Source organism: Lepisosteus oculatus, chromosome 21 (assembly GCF_040954835.1).
Source record: "Lepisosteus oculatus isolate fLepOcu1 chromosome 21, fLepOcu1.hap2, whole genome shotgun sequence".
Classification (NCBI taxonomy): Eukaryota; Metazoa; Chordata; class Actinopteri; order Semionotiformes; family Lepisosteidae; genus Lepisosteus; species Lepisosteus oculatus.
Window position 1 is genome coordinate 1,057,010 of NC_090716.1, and position 16,566 is coordinate 1,073,575.

A 16,566-nucleotide genomic window follows, 5' to 3' on the forward strand; every position below is an offset into this window, starting at 1 on the left:
GCTTGCTTATGCAGTCATTAGTATAATTGAATAGATGATCAAAACTCTCATCAGGATCCCCTCTTTCTTTGTCTAGGTGACCTCTTCCTTAGGTCTCATGAGACTTGTGTGTTTGGGCCATAAAATAGTCCTTGTGGCAGTAAAGTGATCAAAAATAAAGTTTATGTCTATAATATGTTACATTTCCATGGCCTTGACTCTAAACTACATGATATTCATGTCACAAGTTCTTCTTTTATCCTCTACCTTGCTTGTTGATGCTGTAGCTTCACACTTATGATCAATAGGTTCCTAGGTCACTATGTCATTTTCAGAAAACCAAGTCTGGTGTCATTAAGTGCAAAGTCCATGAGGGTCCTGATGTTCCAGGTCCCTAATTTTAATGCTCTTTGGTGGTTTTGATCACAGACAGCTGATCCCTCTTCTGTCCAGTCAGGAGTGATGGGACAGGTATAGGGCTTATGTACTGTATATATATGCCCTGTTTTAGGGCACCTTTTCTAACCACTTTCCACAAGGAGCTACTGTAGATCCTCAATAAGGCTTCTCAGCTGCAATATCATGGTAAGAGAAGCAGCTCCAATAGCGAAGGGGGTCCTTCTGTATCTCACTCTGCTGAAGGTGAACTTACATTGCCCACAGCCCAGGTTCCATATCAGTTAGAGATGTAGTCCAAACTGAGTACTCTTCCAATCTCACCCACTGTTTACAGTGTACAGAGTGGTGTTTAAACTGGGATGATTTTATACTGACAGCATCAGTACCTGTAAGACCACTTTCCACAGGGCTGACAGAACCTGTACGTTATTAACTCTTTTGTGTACAGTCCTGCATGTTCTATAAAAGATATATCCTTCCTAATCCACTCTTCTGTTCCCAGGTTATCTGACTGGACTGATTGTAACTCTTATTGCCCTGGTTATGTCTCTGACACTTCAGAGGATCTGTTCAGACCGGGGACTGTGGGGAGGTGAGTAGGAACAGTGATGACTGTGCTGTAAATACAGATTCACAGGATTCTGATGAGTCAACATCTACTGGGACAAGATCTGGTGCTCTGACACTGAGAAACGTCACAAGAATAATTCACTGGGAGCAGCAGGGTTAGTAAAGAACAGGAAAGGGGTGTCCAGACCATGCTGGGACCTCAGGTGGCTCTCAGAGAGTCGGGTCAGAGGCTGCCTCACGCCTGGGAGCTGAGAGCTCTGGGGACAGAGAGGAGCAGAATCAGTAAGCTGGAGCTGCAGAGGACAGTCTGGTCAGGGGTCCCTTTTGTCTCACACTGAGAGAGCCTCCCCAGATGAGGTCAAGATGGGAATGAGCTTCTCGTGCCCCCAAGAAATGGCCCCCCAGCCCACCACTCTCTCCCCAACACCCGTGAGGACAAGCAAAAGTGTTCAAACCTCTGGAGTCCCATGGGAACAGACGCCCCACTCCAGCTGCTAGTCATGGATAGATGGACAGCTGAGGTAACCGATGGAGCTGTGTGGGCACAGGGATTGACTGGAGGAGAGGACCAACAGCCTAGAGCTTTGATTAGACGGATCTCAAAATTAGCTCAAGCTGCAGAAGTGGCTGCTCTAGTTTTGAAGGAGAGGGAAATGTAGACTAAAGAGACTCAGTTCCTTCAGCCTGTCGGTGTGGGACACTCCCTTCAGACTAAAGAGACTCAGTTCCTTCAGCCCATCAGTGTGGGACACTCCCTTCAGACTAAACCCTCAGTTTGATCTTGAAATGGGCAGCAGGCCTGTGTGTACAGTAGGTGAACAGCATGTTCCTTTCTGCCCTGATACTGGACTCTTGCATGTTTTTCTTATTCAGATATTTCTGGTTATAATAAGATGCCAGTTTGTTTCCTTATTCAAATACATGTTTTACTCTTTCAGAGTTCTGTCAGAAAGATGCAGATTTGTTTTTATTCATGCTTCTGTTCGTGTTGAGCATGCTGTATCTGGACAGGGTCCTGGACACTCTCAGAGGTATGTACAGGGGCGAATGTGTGACAGTCTGCAGGTTTTGACAACAGCTGACCTCCTGTGTGCCCACCTGTCAGTTCATGTGAATCAGGACATCCTGTGGGCATGTCATCATGCTGCACTCACACCCCAGTGTTTCCACAGTCCTGAGCAAACAGGCCCCCCACTCCTCTGAGCCCCACTGACAGCCCCTGTGCGGCTCTTCAGCTGCTGTGAGGAAAGGACTCCCCAGGGTTTGTATCTTCTGAGTGGACAGTAGTGCTCCAGTCCTGGAGAGAACTAGCAGGGCGTAAGTCAGGTCTCACAGCCTGGACACAAACCCTGAGTCACTCATTAACACATCACATTCCTCTGCAGTAAGTCTGCTGCACCAGCCCAGAGTTATCTCAAGTGTGACACAGCATCACAGTGTAACTCTCACAGGCCTGTATGCAGGGCTCTCTCATATTAGTGCATTCTGCACATTGTTACCAGTTGGGGAGTATGAAGTTAGAGAAATATCACAAAATGACCAAGCAGATGAATCAATGATTAAAATAAATAATCAAAACCCCCTACTTGTAAAACTTTTGCCAAGAATATACCTGAGTGCTTGGTATAATTAGAGGCACATGAGCTCTTTGTTCTCTGGTTTTGGTGAAAAGAATAATAATTCAGGCACACTTGTTTAAACAAATATTACCTATGACAATACACACACTAACAACACACAACAGAAACAAACAACATACAAGCTACACTATTTAGACTACAAACTTACTAGCAAGGAGTCCCAGAGGCCTCATGTCCTCACCACCCAGAAAAACACCAGACTGCTACCAAGTACTCAAACTCTTACATAACCCCTACACAGGCCACAGAAGAAGAGACAAGATGCCTTCTAAACTAAATAGAATTCAACCTGCAGTTGAACCTGGCTCCCTGTTCTAGAAATGCACCCACTAACCAGGACAGGGCATTTTTAACTGAGGGTTTCTTTACACAGGATATCAGAGTTCCCTGAACCACAGAGTAGCACACTTTGTGACAAGGATAAACACTTAGCTCCAATCTGATTTTCCCGTTGATCATTTTGATCTTGTTGATCAACTTGTGCCTCACGTCTGCCTACTGTCTGAACAGCCCTGGTCAAAATGAGGAAAAACGCACACACTCGTTTCTTGAGATCGCAGCTGATAGTGACCTGTGAACGTCTGTCTGGCCTCGTGGAGGAGCTCCTCTCTCACAGTGACCTGTGGAGGTCTGTCTGGCCAGGTGGAGATCTCCTCTCTCACAGTGACCTGTGCACAGCTGTCTGGCCAGGCGGAGATCTCCTCTCTCACAGTGACCTGTGCACGTCTGTCTGGCCTCGTGGAGGAGCTCCTCTCTCACAGTGACCTGTGCACGGCTGTCTGGCCAGGTGGAGATCTCCTCTCTCACAGTGACCTGTGCACGTCTGTCTGGCCAGGCGGAGATCTCCTCTCTCACAGTGACCTGTGCACGTCTGTCTGGCCTCGTGGAGGAGCTCCTCTCTCACAGTGACCTGTGCACGGCTGTCTGGCCAGGTGGAGGAGCTCCTCTCTCACAGTGAGTGAACTGTGCATGTCTGTCTGGCCAGGTGGAGATCTCCTTTCTCACAGTAAAGCTTGAACATTCATCTGTGCACTCTGTCCAGCAGAGCTGTTTCCTGCAGGCCGAGAGCCGACACGGGCCTCTTGATTCTCTGAAAATCCAGTAATTCAGGTGTTATTATACCTCACCCAAAGAGTTCAGTCAGCTCATTAGAAAGGTCACGTACCTTCGACTCCAACAACACAACTGATGATGACCAGTCATTAGTGCTCTTTCCAAGATCATTGAGTCTTTTATCTGCCTTTGGGCTGTAGAACTGAAGAGCTCTCCTCTTGACAAGTGCCAGTAAGCCAGTCAAACACTGAGCGAATGAGTGAAGTCCAGTTTCTGAGGACTGTAGCCGCCATAAGAGCTGCAGCACCAGTTAAACAGCTGCCTGACGCTGGTGAGGGGGGAGGTCACAGGCCACCTGCTTCTGTTCTGTTGGGTGAGCCAGGCGTGATGAGAAGTCACACAAAGATCAAATCAAGTAAAAAACAACTAGATAACTCCAAGACGATTTGCAGAATTAAGGGGTGAAACGAGGAAAAATAATGATTAAGATTAGGAAACACAAATTGAGGAGCTCACATTTGTGCTTCTTGACATCATAGTGCCCAGCAGGGCCCCCCCATTTCAGGGGGTCCCCTTGAAAATGTGTCATTTCAAACAGGCTGATCAGAAACTTCCTACACCAACAGACTTCAAGAAGTGTAAATTATCCAAACAGGAGTGACTCACTGAGAAACACAATAATGTGTCCAAACAATCTGAAAGAAAGATGTTTTCAGTCAGTAGAGCAACACGTCTGGTAGTATTTTAGTGCTGATATTCTATAAACTCCTGTCCTGTTTGCTTGAGCACACCGGTGTGACATCATGCCGATGAAGCTTGTTTGAACTGAATCATGAATCAATAATCAGTGATTATTAATTATGATTACAGGGGGACCTGCACTCGTGTGTGAATTCCTGTTTCTCTGGTATCTGGCTGTTGGGACAGTCTTTACAAAGGAAGATGAAGATGAAGATGAAGATGAAGATGAAGATGAAGATGAAGATGAAGATGATGATGGTACAGTAGGAATTATTTAAGTGTTATTTTAAAGAGTTTGTGATCAAATGTTTCTTCTAAGTAGTTGTGTGTGATTTCCCAAACAAATGTTACAGTTTCAGTTCCTATTCTGACTTCCTGCTGCTTAGTGTCCCAGAGCCTCTCATGTCCTCCTTCAGACTGACCCTGTGACACATCTGGCTCATCTGCCCTGTTCTCCTCCACCCCTCCCTGCTGTTCTCACTGTGTTCTACACTCCTCACAGTCACAGCAGAAACGCAGCCCTGGACAGCTGTGAGCTCATCCTGTAAAACCCATTTGCTCAGACACTCTTCAATAACAGCATCTTTCTGCTTTTCAGATGTTTTAATGTGGATCTTCTTCTTGGAGATCCTTGGATTGCCTTTAGTGAATTCCACTGCACTCGCAACAGATTTAATTCTGAAAGCAAGTAAGTGACAATAATTATTCATCCACTAATCTCTGTGTAACATAAGCTGTTTTCTTAATCTTTAGGAAAGGTTCTAAAGTATTTAAGGTGGAAAAAATACTTAGTTAAACATTTTGTTCTTCAGTTCAACTCCAGTTCAATAACGACCACAAACAGAGCCCTGCCAACCTGTCACCTTAGAGTTCTGTGTTTTCAGTGCTCTGTGTTCAATCTCACAGACAGACACTCCAGCCTACTGGGTGATTCACTGGTCCTCTCTTGGGGGAGTCTGCATGGTCTTAGGTTTCTCTGCTCTTCTCTATATGTTTCACTCACTCAGACCTTTCCACCAACTCTTCCTTATCTTCAAAACAACCAGACACTGGAGTATTCTGCAAGACGCCACATCACCCAATCAGTCTTCGTTACACTGGTCACTTTTCATTGATTATAATTACTGACACTCCATTATAGTAGTTCTCCTCTTTCAGCAATTTCCCAAGAGCTGGTTTCTCTATAATCTGCAAGATGTTCTCACAAAGTCTGGATTTGCTGCTGAGCAATTCTGGTTGTTCCTTCTGGACTGAAGCCTCTCATTCCTGGCTCATTAAGCAATCAGCTCATGCCTGCTTCCCTTATATACAGTCACCCTAGTGTTTTGACACACCACATACCTGAAGAAGGCTCAAATCCTTGTGTCTATATTGTGTCTATATTCTTCTCTTTTTATCAGGGAATAAACTGCGCACGCTGATGCAGCTCCCTACGTGAACTACTACAGTAAACTACAGTAAACCTATACAGGTCCCCTTAAACCATTCCATCATTCCAGCTTTCTATCCAACTGCTGCAACGACCCACAGTTCACCTTCTCCATGCACTGCAGTATTCAGTAGGTCTCATTCTACATCACCCAATCAAATCAGTCTTCAGTACACTGGTACACTTTTCATTGATACATTTACTTAAACTCAATTATAGGAGTTCTGCTCTTTCAACAATTTATCTTTACTTCCCAAGAGCTGATTTCTCTGTAATATCTGCAAGATCAAGTTCTTACAAAGTCTGGATTTGCTGCTGAGCAATTCTGGCTGTTCCTTCCGGACTGAAGCCTCCTCAGCAGCTCATCAGCTCATTCCTGTTTCATGAAACAAACAGCCTCCCTTATATACAGCAGATCTATACAGATGTCCTTGAACAAGCACTCCTCCAGCTTTTCTCTCCAACTGCTGCAACAACCCACAGTTCAAGCTGTGCATCACAGAACACTCCTCTCCCCTTCTCTACACTTTCCCTCATTCTGCCCAGGTGGTTTGGGGTCCTCTGGCCAGGAGGGCAGCCTTCAGCCAAGCGGGCTAAACCAAATTTTGACTAAACCATAATCCTTTCACTACGCTTAATTCCTGGGTGGTGTTATTTCTAGTAAAATATATTAATAATGAGATCTCACACAACATGTATATACTGTACTGTACATGTAACACACTATATACTGTATACAGTAAGAAAAGCAAAAAGACTTCTCTTAACTTCCTACACATACAGCACATGCATTTCATACAGATCTAAGTGTTGTTTTGTTTATAAAACTGCCAACCATTCAAAATTCATGAAATAGTGTATCTGTATATCACAAAAATAAAAAATAAGACAGGTTGAACTCACCACGATTCTTTTTTCTCTTGAAACTGCTAACACTTGACTTACTGTGTCTAATAAAAGTATGGGGACAGCAAAGTCAAAGTTATTTTTGCTTTAAATTCAAAAAGTCACATTTTGATCATGAGATCAATATGGATGATTATAGTAAATCTGGGGAAATTCCATGCCCACAGTGTCAGAAAGTGAAGACAGAGTGTGGCTGCAGATCCCTCTGAGACAAGACCTGCATGAAGTCTGGGACCCATGAGCCCCCCCAGCTCTGTATGTGATCACTGAGCTGCTCTGCAAGCCTCTGCTGCAGCTGCCTGCAGTTCTTGCTGTTTCCTGGGGTGGGAGACTTCAGGATCGACTGGATTTCAGTCTTGTTCAGTCCAAGAGTCTTCTGCTCTGATCTGCCTGTGTGCTCTGGGTCACTGTGATCCTGCATGAAGGAGCTCAACTCTAGAAATACTGAAGGGTTTTCTTCTCCATCAGCAGACCTGATGTTTGTGTCCCTGTCAGAATCCATTCCTTCATCATCAGTCAGGAGGAGAGCCAGTTCCAGGCCCAGGCCAGGACACTGCCTCCACCACTCTTACTGATGAGGTGCTGCTCTCTAGAGCACCTGCACTTCCTTTCCTTCATCACACCTTCATCTTCCTCCTCACCTTCAGCTGTCACCACACCTTCATCTTCCTCCTCTCCTTCATCTTCCTCCTCATCTTCCTACTCACCTTATTTCTCCACCCTTTCATATTTCACTTCACCTTCATCTTTCACACCTTCCACAACAGTTCAACTCTATTACTTTTGTAAAGGTTTATCTTGATCTCATTTCTCCATAAAACTTTTATTCCAAACTTTTATTTTATCCATTAATTTCATCTTACTCTCCAGACAGGAATGAAAACAATGGAAAAAATGAAAAAAGGAATGAAAAAATAAGAAAAAAATGTTTGAGCTGATGAATCTACTGTACTTCTTTAGGATCGACAGTAAAAGAAATGAATGATCAGTTTCTTTGTAGCCGGTGGAGTGGAGCTCCACATGATGAGCTTGTTGTAAAGAGTCACTCTCAGAGTGTGGAAATATTCTGAAGCAAGTTCTGGTATTATTCTTGATAAACAGTTTTTTTCATAAGCCAAAGTAAACCTAGAGCTCACAGGCCAAATCAATTTCTTAACACTTCTGGATGTTAAAATAAGATAAGAGAGATAAGATCACTTTATTGGCCATGTACAATTTATTTTATTAGGAATTTGTTTTTTCACATGTGCTAAGTGTGCCATTTAGTGTCTACTGACCTGTGGAGACCTGTTTTTATCTATTATCACTACACTATTGTCATCATCAAGTGTTATAGCAGTGTCAGTATCTGTGTCCAGTCTTAAAAACAGTCAGGAGTAAAATTATAATGTCAGTAGTTCTGCCACTACTTGCTTGTTTACCAGTATCAATGTTTTGAATTCCAGCTAAAGGCTACCGAGCTGTGAAAGATCTTCGCTTGGTGGTCGTGCCCTTGGAATCCCTCTGTGTGATCTGCTGGGTTGTGCGTCCGATGTATAATTACTGTGAGTATCTCAGCCATGAGTTCTAGCAGTTATCCTTTATACAGTAGTAATGGAGGACAGAGACAGAGCAGGAGAAAACTGAAGGGTGTTTTAACATCTGTGGTAAAAATACAAGCAGCTGTTGGTACATTCTAGGAAAGGATTTTATTGACACAGTTATGTAAGATGATCAAATACATGTGAGATTTGTAAAGAGGTTGAGTATTTACAATTTTACTCAACTGATACCCTTACTGGAAGCTTTTCCAGTAACTGAAGATCAGGAGGGATAAACAAGTCAGTCACCCAGCTCTGCCCTACAGCTTGTCTCCTTCTGAATGGGGTTCGAGTCTCCTCCTGCTGTGGCCAGGAGGCTGCCCACTGACCAAGCAGGTCAACCTGTCTCACCAAGGATTCCAGGCATTTACAAGGCATTCAGTTCTTGGATGCTGTTGTTCCCAGTGAAATAAAGTTTGTTATCTAAGCAATTGAAGGAAAGAGAAGTAATGAGTTCTGCTGCAGAAATTTGTATTGTTTTATTTGAACACCAGCTTCTGAAAAATTGATCTTTGAAGACAGAAAAACAAAATTTTGCCTGCTGTTATTTAGCTTTTTTTCTGTATTTTTTTGGTCTGCTGAGAGGACACAGTAAGAGAGAAAAGAAATGTGGTTGTTTACACTTAATGCCCCAGGGGTTAGCTTCAGTGTAAGACATGAACCAGGCCTCTGTTGTGTTGAGGGGAGAATATTCCAGGTGGAAATTGGCTCTGGGTGCCAGGATCACTAAAGGGTTTTAAACACCCTCACCCTACAGGTACAGTACCTCTTCACAGAAGGTCCTTCCTTAATTGAACTGATCACAGTAAATCTGGAACATCTCAGAGTCTGACAGCCAGGGACACAGGCAGGTTCCTGCTGTAGTTTCTTAGAGGTACTGAGGCCCAGAAATGAGATAAACTGGAAGATATATACAGTAGATATACCAGACAGCAGCCGGTCTGGTGAGAGATAAGGCCCTCTGCAAGAAGTTTGTCTCGGTTTCCTGTTGTCAGTGTTGCAATTCAGGAATGAAGCAGTGTGTCCATTCAGGCACAACACTATTATTTAGATTTCTGTCAAATTTACAAAGGCTAATAATTAGTGCTACTGTGTTTCACCCCAGTGTGACATTTGCTGTTACAATATACTTTTAAACAGAGGCTCGTGTGCTTGGGTGAAAACACTGCAGTCAATTCACAGAAAAATAATCATGTTAACAGAAACGTATCACATCAATTAAACTGAAAATTGTTTTTTTAGCATTGTGCATTACATCAGCAGTGCTTGGGAACTTATTTACATCACCATTCACAGCTCTGACCTGTTCCTGGGAATACTGGTGTGACGTTGTGTGAAAACAGAATTGGGTGTGACTCATACAGAAAGACATACTTGTCTTGTAACTAAGGAAGTGTCACAGCTGAAGGAGACACTTGATTTATCAGCCTCTGTTAATCTCAACACAACCTCAGGCTGGATTATGCTCTTGTCCAAACTGGGTGGTCTTGTACTCTATATGTGCTGCTGTATACAGTATGTACAGGTACTGTACTGCTCAGCTCTGTTGACTGTTGACTCATCACAATTGTGGGGATGAGGTACAGGTACAGTATATGTATATCTATGTATATTTGTATCTCATTATAATGACCATTGCTTAACTCTGTGACACCAATATGCTTCCTTACAGACTTGAATCTTTTTTCTTAGGTAACCTTAAGATTACAACATCTTTGGTATTTCTCTTATTGATGATTTTAAACTGGTGGGAATGGGAAACTGATTTGTCTAAACTTGTTTTTGGTCCTCTCCAGATAAGAATAAAAAGAACAAGCACAACAAACCTGAGTAAGTAAAAAAGCCTAATATTTCTCACTTTGAATATGTACAGGAAAGAGAATTAGTTTTCAAGCTTTTATAAACAGAAAGCAGAATGAATTCTGAAAAGTGTCAGGAAAGCATTTCAACTGTGTTTTAACTTAAGCAAGCATGCCATTCTGTAGCAAAACACTTTTGTTTAACTACAATATTTAAAAAAATCTTAAACATTTAATATGTAATACATTCACATGAAAAACTGAAAATAACACTTATGTTTTACAGGACAGAGAGAAAATCATCAACATTACAGACATCAAAAAACCAGGAGGTACTGTATGCTTCTCAATTTCTTCTGTCCTGCTCTTAATAGGACTGACAAAAAGACCAATACCAGACGAGTCCAGAAAGCTGAGAGGCATTTATACTGATGGGTGTTATAGGTTTGCACTTGATAAAACTGGATCCTGTTTGTCCAGGGCTGATGCCTGTGAACGTTCTGCATCAGGGAAATCTAAAGTCAGTGTGCAGTGAAATTTCCAAATACTGTTTCAGTCGTCCTCTGTATCTCAGTGAGGACACCTGGGCTGACAGTTTCAATGAGGGACTTGATCCAGCCTGAACAGAATGACATTTCTATATGGTAGGCTTGTCGCTGCATTAAAGAACAAAAGGTATAACTCAGTTAAGCTTTGTCTCGTGATGTGAGAGAGGAAAGAGCTGCATGAGGAGTCTACAATGTTGAGCTTGGAAGAAGAATCTCAACAGACAAGGAAGAGAACAAAATCACAATAAAAGCAGGAAAAGACATTAGGAATGAGGGGCAGCAGTCTGTAGGAGAGTTTCTGGACAGGAGGACAGGAAAGGTGAGTTATAGGACTGTTTCACTTTCCTGTTGATGAAGCTGTCGTCACTATTGTCACAGCACACAGGCAGGACATAATAATAATAATAATAATAATAATAATAATAATAATAATAATAACAGATGAATAAATGAATAATAAGCTGCTGGCTGGTGTTGTTCCTGATGCCCCTGTGTGATTGTCCAGGACACAGGTCCCCCTGAGGAACTGGAGCTCAAGCCTTCACTGGGCTCTGATGGGGCCACACAGGAGGTATTTAACACCAGACTCTTCTCTTGCTAAAGGCCCTTGAGTTGTTGCTGCTCCAGATGTCTACTTTGTATCTGGACCTGGGGGTGCTTTCATAAATCACCTCTGTTTATTATATTCCAAAACTACCACTTTGAGTAAAAACCTGTTATAATTGTTCATACTATTCTAATGAAATAGCCACTGTTAACAATATCTGATAAAACCTCATAACAACATACAGTATCAAGAACCTGTCTTGTTGTGTCTGACACAGGGCTGGAGTGTGTGGCTCTCTTATCCCCTGTGGGTTTGTAGACGCTGATCCATTGACAGTCCCTCACAGACAGACTGCAGTCCAGTGAAAGTGTCTCTTTCTGTTACAGAGAGACTCCAACCCCCCTGAAGAAGAGAGAAGCCCAGAAGAAGCTCAGCTCAATAAGGAGTCTGACTGATGGCAGGACCCAGACCTGAAGAGAGCAGGAACACTCACTCCCACTCACTCTCAATCCCACTCAGTCCAACTCCCACCCACTGACACCCACTCCCACCCACTCAACTCCCAGCAACTCCCATTCAACTCATACCCACTCCCACTGTCACCCACTCGCACCCACCTTCCCCCACTGACTTACACTCACACCCACTGTCACCCACTGTGACACCCACCAGCACTTGCCGACTCCCACTGTCACTCAGTGTCACTCACTGTCACCCAGTGTCTCTCAGTGTCACCAGCACGCACAGACACTCACTGTGAGGTTGTGTGTCTTGTTTGGTGGTGAGAAGTGTAACTTGTTTTGATCTGTAAAGTCCTGTGTGAGTCTGTTTCCACTCATGTTAATGAGGAAACATGTTAACTCATGTTTTTACTACTGTTAGTGCCTCTCTGAACTGTACACAGAGTCTACTGGCACCGAGTCCTCCACATGCAACAAGAAGCAGGACTCTAGAGAATTCCTGCTACAGACCCAGGCAGGTCTGCGGGATCACTCTGTGGACATATTTCTGCAGAACGCTATTGAGGAGAACATCTCAACAGCACGAGGGAAAAAACAAAGAATTTAAGAAACCAGGCTGCAAGCGTCGGAAAGGGACAGAGTCCATGTGAGGAGTAATAATCTCGACCTTCTGCCATTGATAACCCTCAGTAATGTCCAGTCACTTAGGATCAAGGCTGATGAGCTACAAGCAAGTGTCAGCTGTCTCTATGGCTGCAGGACTGCTGGCCTGCTGGCCTCTACAGAGACCTGTCTCACAGACTCAGATTTGGACCCGGACCTGACCGTTGATGGGTTTGGCGCCCTGCTCATGTTGGACTGAGACAGAACTGTCTGGGAGTGTATCAGCATTGTCACAGAGTGAGAGAGGCTCTGTCTGCCTGATATTGACTTGCTCTCAGTATCAGGGAGACCTTTTCGTCTGCCCAGAGAATTCCCCCAGATGTCCATAACCGTTGTTTACATTCCCCAAAGCAAATTATACAAAGACAGTAAACAGCCCTTGTAATGTGACTCTCTCTGTTAAATCTTTGTTTCCCAACGCACCTAATTTGATCCTGGGTTATTTTAACTACTGCAACCCGAGAAAGTCTTTGAATAATTTCTCCCAGTATGCCAACTGCCCAGCTTGTAACAGTAGAACCCGGGTTCAATCAGAGAGGCGTACGAGGCTGCTGTGGATCCTTCTCTGGGCTCGTCTGAGCTCAGCACTGCTCCTCACACCCACCTGCAGGACAGCACTGCAGAGGGAGGAAGCTCAGTGCTGCCAGTCAGGGGCTGTTCTTCTTGCACCGGCTGGTCTGGCCTGTTACACCTGCGACCAGTCAGCCAGACTCACAGCTGTGCTCTGCAGTTATACATCTTTCTGCAGGGGAACAGTGATTCTTACAAAACCCATTCAAGTTTATTCAGGTAGTGAGCCTTGGGTAAACAAATCACAGAAGAGCCAACCTGCCACAAGTACACTGCTTCACCACAGGGCAGCGAGCCTGTGAAGAGGGAAGTCAGGTCTGACGTTAGAGAAGATTCAAGCACCAGGAAAAACTCGAAGGCGCACCAAGTTCTAGAAAATGTCCATGGAGCAGAATGAAAACTAGGGTGAGGCTGCAGGACAGAGGTAATCTCTCCAAAAGCACAGTGAAGACTGATGGTTTTAACACTTACAGAGAGCTGGCTGATGCACTACATGGTTTTTACCCTGTTTGACCAGCACGACCATCACCAAGGTTGAATTTGATGCTCAACGTGTTTCAAACGTTTTGAAGAAAACTGAAGTCAAGAAAGGTCTGTCATGACCTGCCCCTGCTCAGTGAATTTGAGCTCCTTCCACCTGGGCTCTGACTTTAACTGCTCAGAGCAAATTGATCTTTTATTCCTATACTTATGAACTTGCTAAATGTGGACAATTGATTGTGTATTTTAAATTTATATTTTTTGTTTCTCATCATACATGTATGTCTCTTACATGTGTTAATGTATTATTTCTTTCAGCAGAATTTTTATTAAAAGTTAGTGTCATAAATCTGATTTCTTGACTGGTCCTTCTCTTCATCCTCAATCTCCCCTCTCCTTCTCTCTCCTTCTCTCTCCTTGCCTTTGTCTGGTCTGTCCTTCATGTCCTTGCTGACATGCCTCTGTTGTCTTTGTCCTTTCTGCATCATTCCTATTTGTTAAAGATGTTTTTGAAATACATTCCCAGCTGTGTTGATGGAGCTCTTTCCTTGACGAAACAGCTTGTAAAGATCTTCAGCTCAGTGATCTACAGATCACTCATGTGACCAGACTGAAGCACCTGGAGATCTTCAGATCAGTGATCTACAGATCACTCATGTGACCAGGCTGAGCCCCTGGCCTCCGAATGTTTTCAGTTTTGTCTGCTATGATCATCTTTGTCCTTGTTGTCTGGTTTGTTTTTCTTGTTTCTGTGTGTCTGAAACATGGCTGCCATTGTGATCTCTGTCTGCTGCTCTTTCCCCTCGTTGCCACTGGCTCTGCTGTTGTTTTTGTTGTCTCCTCTGTGTTTGTTCTCATCCCTTCTGTTGTCATTTCTACCAGTCTAGTTACCCCAGACAGTCCTGTTAGTTCTGCTCCACTGACTGATCTTTGTACAGACCAGGGCTTCCAGCTGATCTGATCTTCTGTCACTGACTCAGTCTCTGTGGGCTTTGGGAAACAAGACCCTTCCTCACCCCCCAGCGTCACCTGCACTGCCTGACAGCTCTCTCATCTCCTGGAAGAGCCCCTGATTCACTGCAGCAGCCTCCGGGGGGCGCTCCTGCCCCTCTCCTGTGTCTCCTGGGTCCTGCACACTGCAGGGCCTCCAGCATCTCCTCTGTCTGCTCCTCAGCAGGAGGGTCACAGGACCAGGGCCAGCAGGACAGACTGGCTGCCTCAGGACAGAAGGCAAAGGGCTCTTTATAAAAGTGTCCCCCTGGATTTTACCAGTCATGGCCTGGTGTGTGTGAGGGGACTGGAGCATCATCCAGGTGGGGCTGGATCCCCATTACCTGTAAAAAGCTCTGAGTGGAGTGTCCAGAAATGTGCTACTGTATATTAGTATTAGGTGTTTATTATTATTATTATTTTATAACCCAGCTGAAAGCCGGATTCGCGCTGTGCTGGGTCTCCAGTGTGTTCGCTATCCCGCTCGCTGACTCTGCTGGACTCGGACCGGGACTCTCTCTGCCTGCTGGGCCGCTACAGAGCAGCTCAGAACAGCGCAGAGCGAAACTGAAAGCAGACCTGTGCGCGTTCACGGGGCGCAGCCCAGTTCAGCGCCTGGAGCCGGAGGGGTGAGTAAGACTCGTCCTCGCTTGTCCACCGTTAGTTTCTATTCATATACTGTGTATAAACGTCACTGTAGTCTGTTAGTTTAATACCTGTTATACAGAATATTTAATGAACTGAGTCGAGTGCGCGCTGTATTTACAAGTTGAAGAGCGGTGACTCACCGAGACATGTGGCCGAAAGGACGGTGAATAAACACCACAGGAATCAGGTCTGCGGCTCCACTCAGGGGCTGTGAGGTTTCACACACTTGAGCTCGACGCTGTTATGAAGGACCTCAGCGTCAGGCAGCTGAAGGGTTTCAGAAAAGACCTGGAAACAGCAGGAGTTTGAGCTTTCGAGGGAAAACGCTCTTCTTTTGGCACAATGTCAGCGAATGTCGGAGCTGCTGAAGTCCCTCCAGCGCCCGTATCAGAGCAGCTGGAAAATCCCCAGGACTCTCGAGAATGTGACACGTTTCAGCCCAACACTTCGGAATCTCCCGGCATCTTGTTTTATACTTGATATTTCCCCCGGTGATGATTTAATCAACACCGTCAGAGTAGTAATTTTATTTTAAAAAATGTGGGATTTCCACCCGAGTGCTCTGACCGGCGCGTCAGCTGATTGTAAAGCGCAGTAACATTTATACTGTATCAGTGTTCACCGCTTTCCACACCATCACTGAGGGATCAGGGAGAAAACACGGGATTATTATTAATAGATTATTATCAGTATTAGTACAAGCAGCTGTCGGTTACATCGTGCGTCATAAAATAGAAACAGAACTAAATGAGAGAACACTTTTGCAGAGCATGCTTTAATATCATTTCTAGCATTAATAATACTGCTATTATGGATCATAACTTTGTAAACCAGAGCATTATTAGAGTTCGCAATAATTCATAAACAGTATCTAATTAATGCTGTCTTGTTGATGTAATAACCCCGCCCTCTCTGAGCCTGGCTGCGCGTTCACGGTACAGAGTCGCGGTCACACGCACAGGAGCAGACTATTATTATTTTGTTATTGTAACAACAAAATACTATATCTGCAATTTACATTTTTTTATATTAAAAGGAAGACCATCTAGAGAGCAAAGGAGTTCTCAGCACAGATTGGCTTGATCAGCCTGTGTGTGTGGTTTCCTATAGAGATTGTTGTGAGCACTTGATCTCTCTGTCCTGTATCTGAAGACCCAGAACCATCAGTTTGTAATATGAGCAGCCATAACCTGTGTGACCACTGGGAACAGAAATGGGCTGAATTTCCAATTCCAAATCCCAAACCAGTTTAATAGAACTACAGTATCCCCTCAGTTGTACACAGTTCTAATTACCCTTTAAAATATTTACCCAAACCAAAGAAGTCAACAGTCTGGAAAAGGAACGTTCAATTGTATCAGAGGCCCTACTGTATAAAAATCAACCAGTAAAAGAAAACCGTCCTCGTTCATGAAGTTCCTCTTCCTTTACTCTGTGGGAGTTTGCAGCTTCCTGACTTCTGACAGCTGCTGATCTTATCTTCCACCTCATAAATTCCCAATTCTGACTATAAAACTTTGAGTTTAATTCCAGTCCTTGTAATATTCTTAATTTTTTAAGCTA

At 44.1% G+C, this 16,566-nt stretch overlaps 2 protein-coding genes across 2 annotated transcripts in view; both read left to right on the forward strand.

The window, feature by feature from the left end:
- The window catches only part of LOC107076083 (polymeric immunoglobulin receptor-like), a 226,532-nt gene that overhangs the window by 34,079 nt on the left and 175,887 nt on the right, over window positions 1-16,566 (forward strand). The gene's annotated exons all lie outside the window — the stretch shown is intronic.
- Window positions 886-13,719, forward strand: LOC138224434 (uncharacterized). Its single transcript, XM_069181749.1, has 9 exons — window positions 886-970; window positions 1,887-1,979; window positions 4,512-4,640; window positions 4,981-5,070; window positions 8,163-8,261; window positions 10,094-10,127; window positions 10,383-10,428; window positions 11,150-11,215; window positions 11,578-13,719. Exons 1-9 carry the CDS (start codon window positions 922-924, stop codon window positions 11,644-11,646), a joined length of 675 nt encoding a protein of 224 aa, XP_069037850.1. The 5' UTR covers window positions 886-921; the 3' UTR covers window positions 11,647-13,719.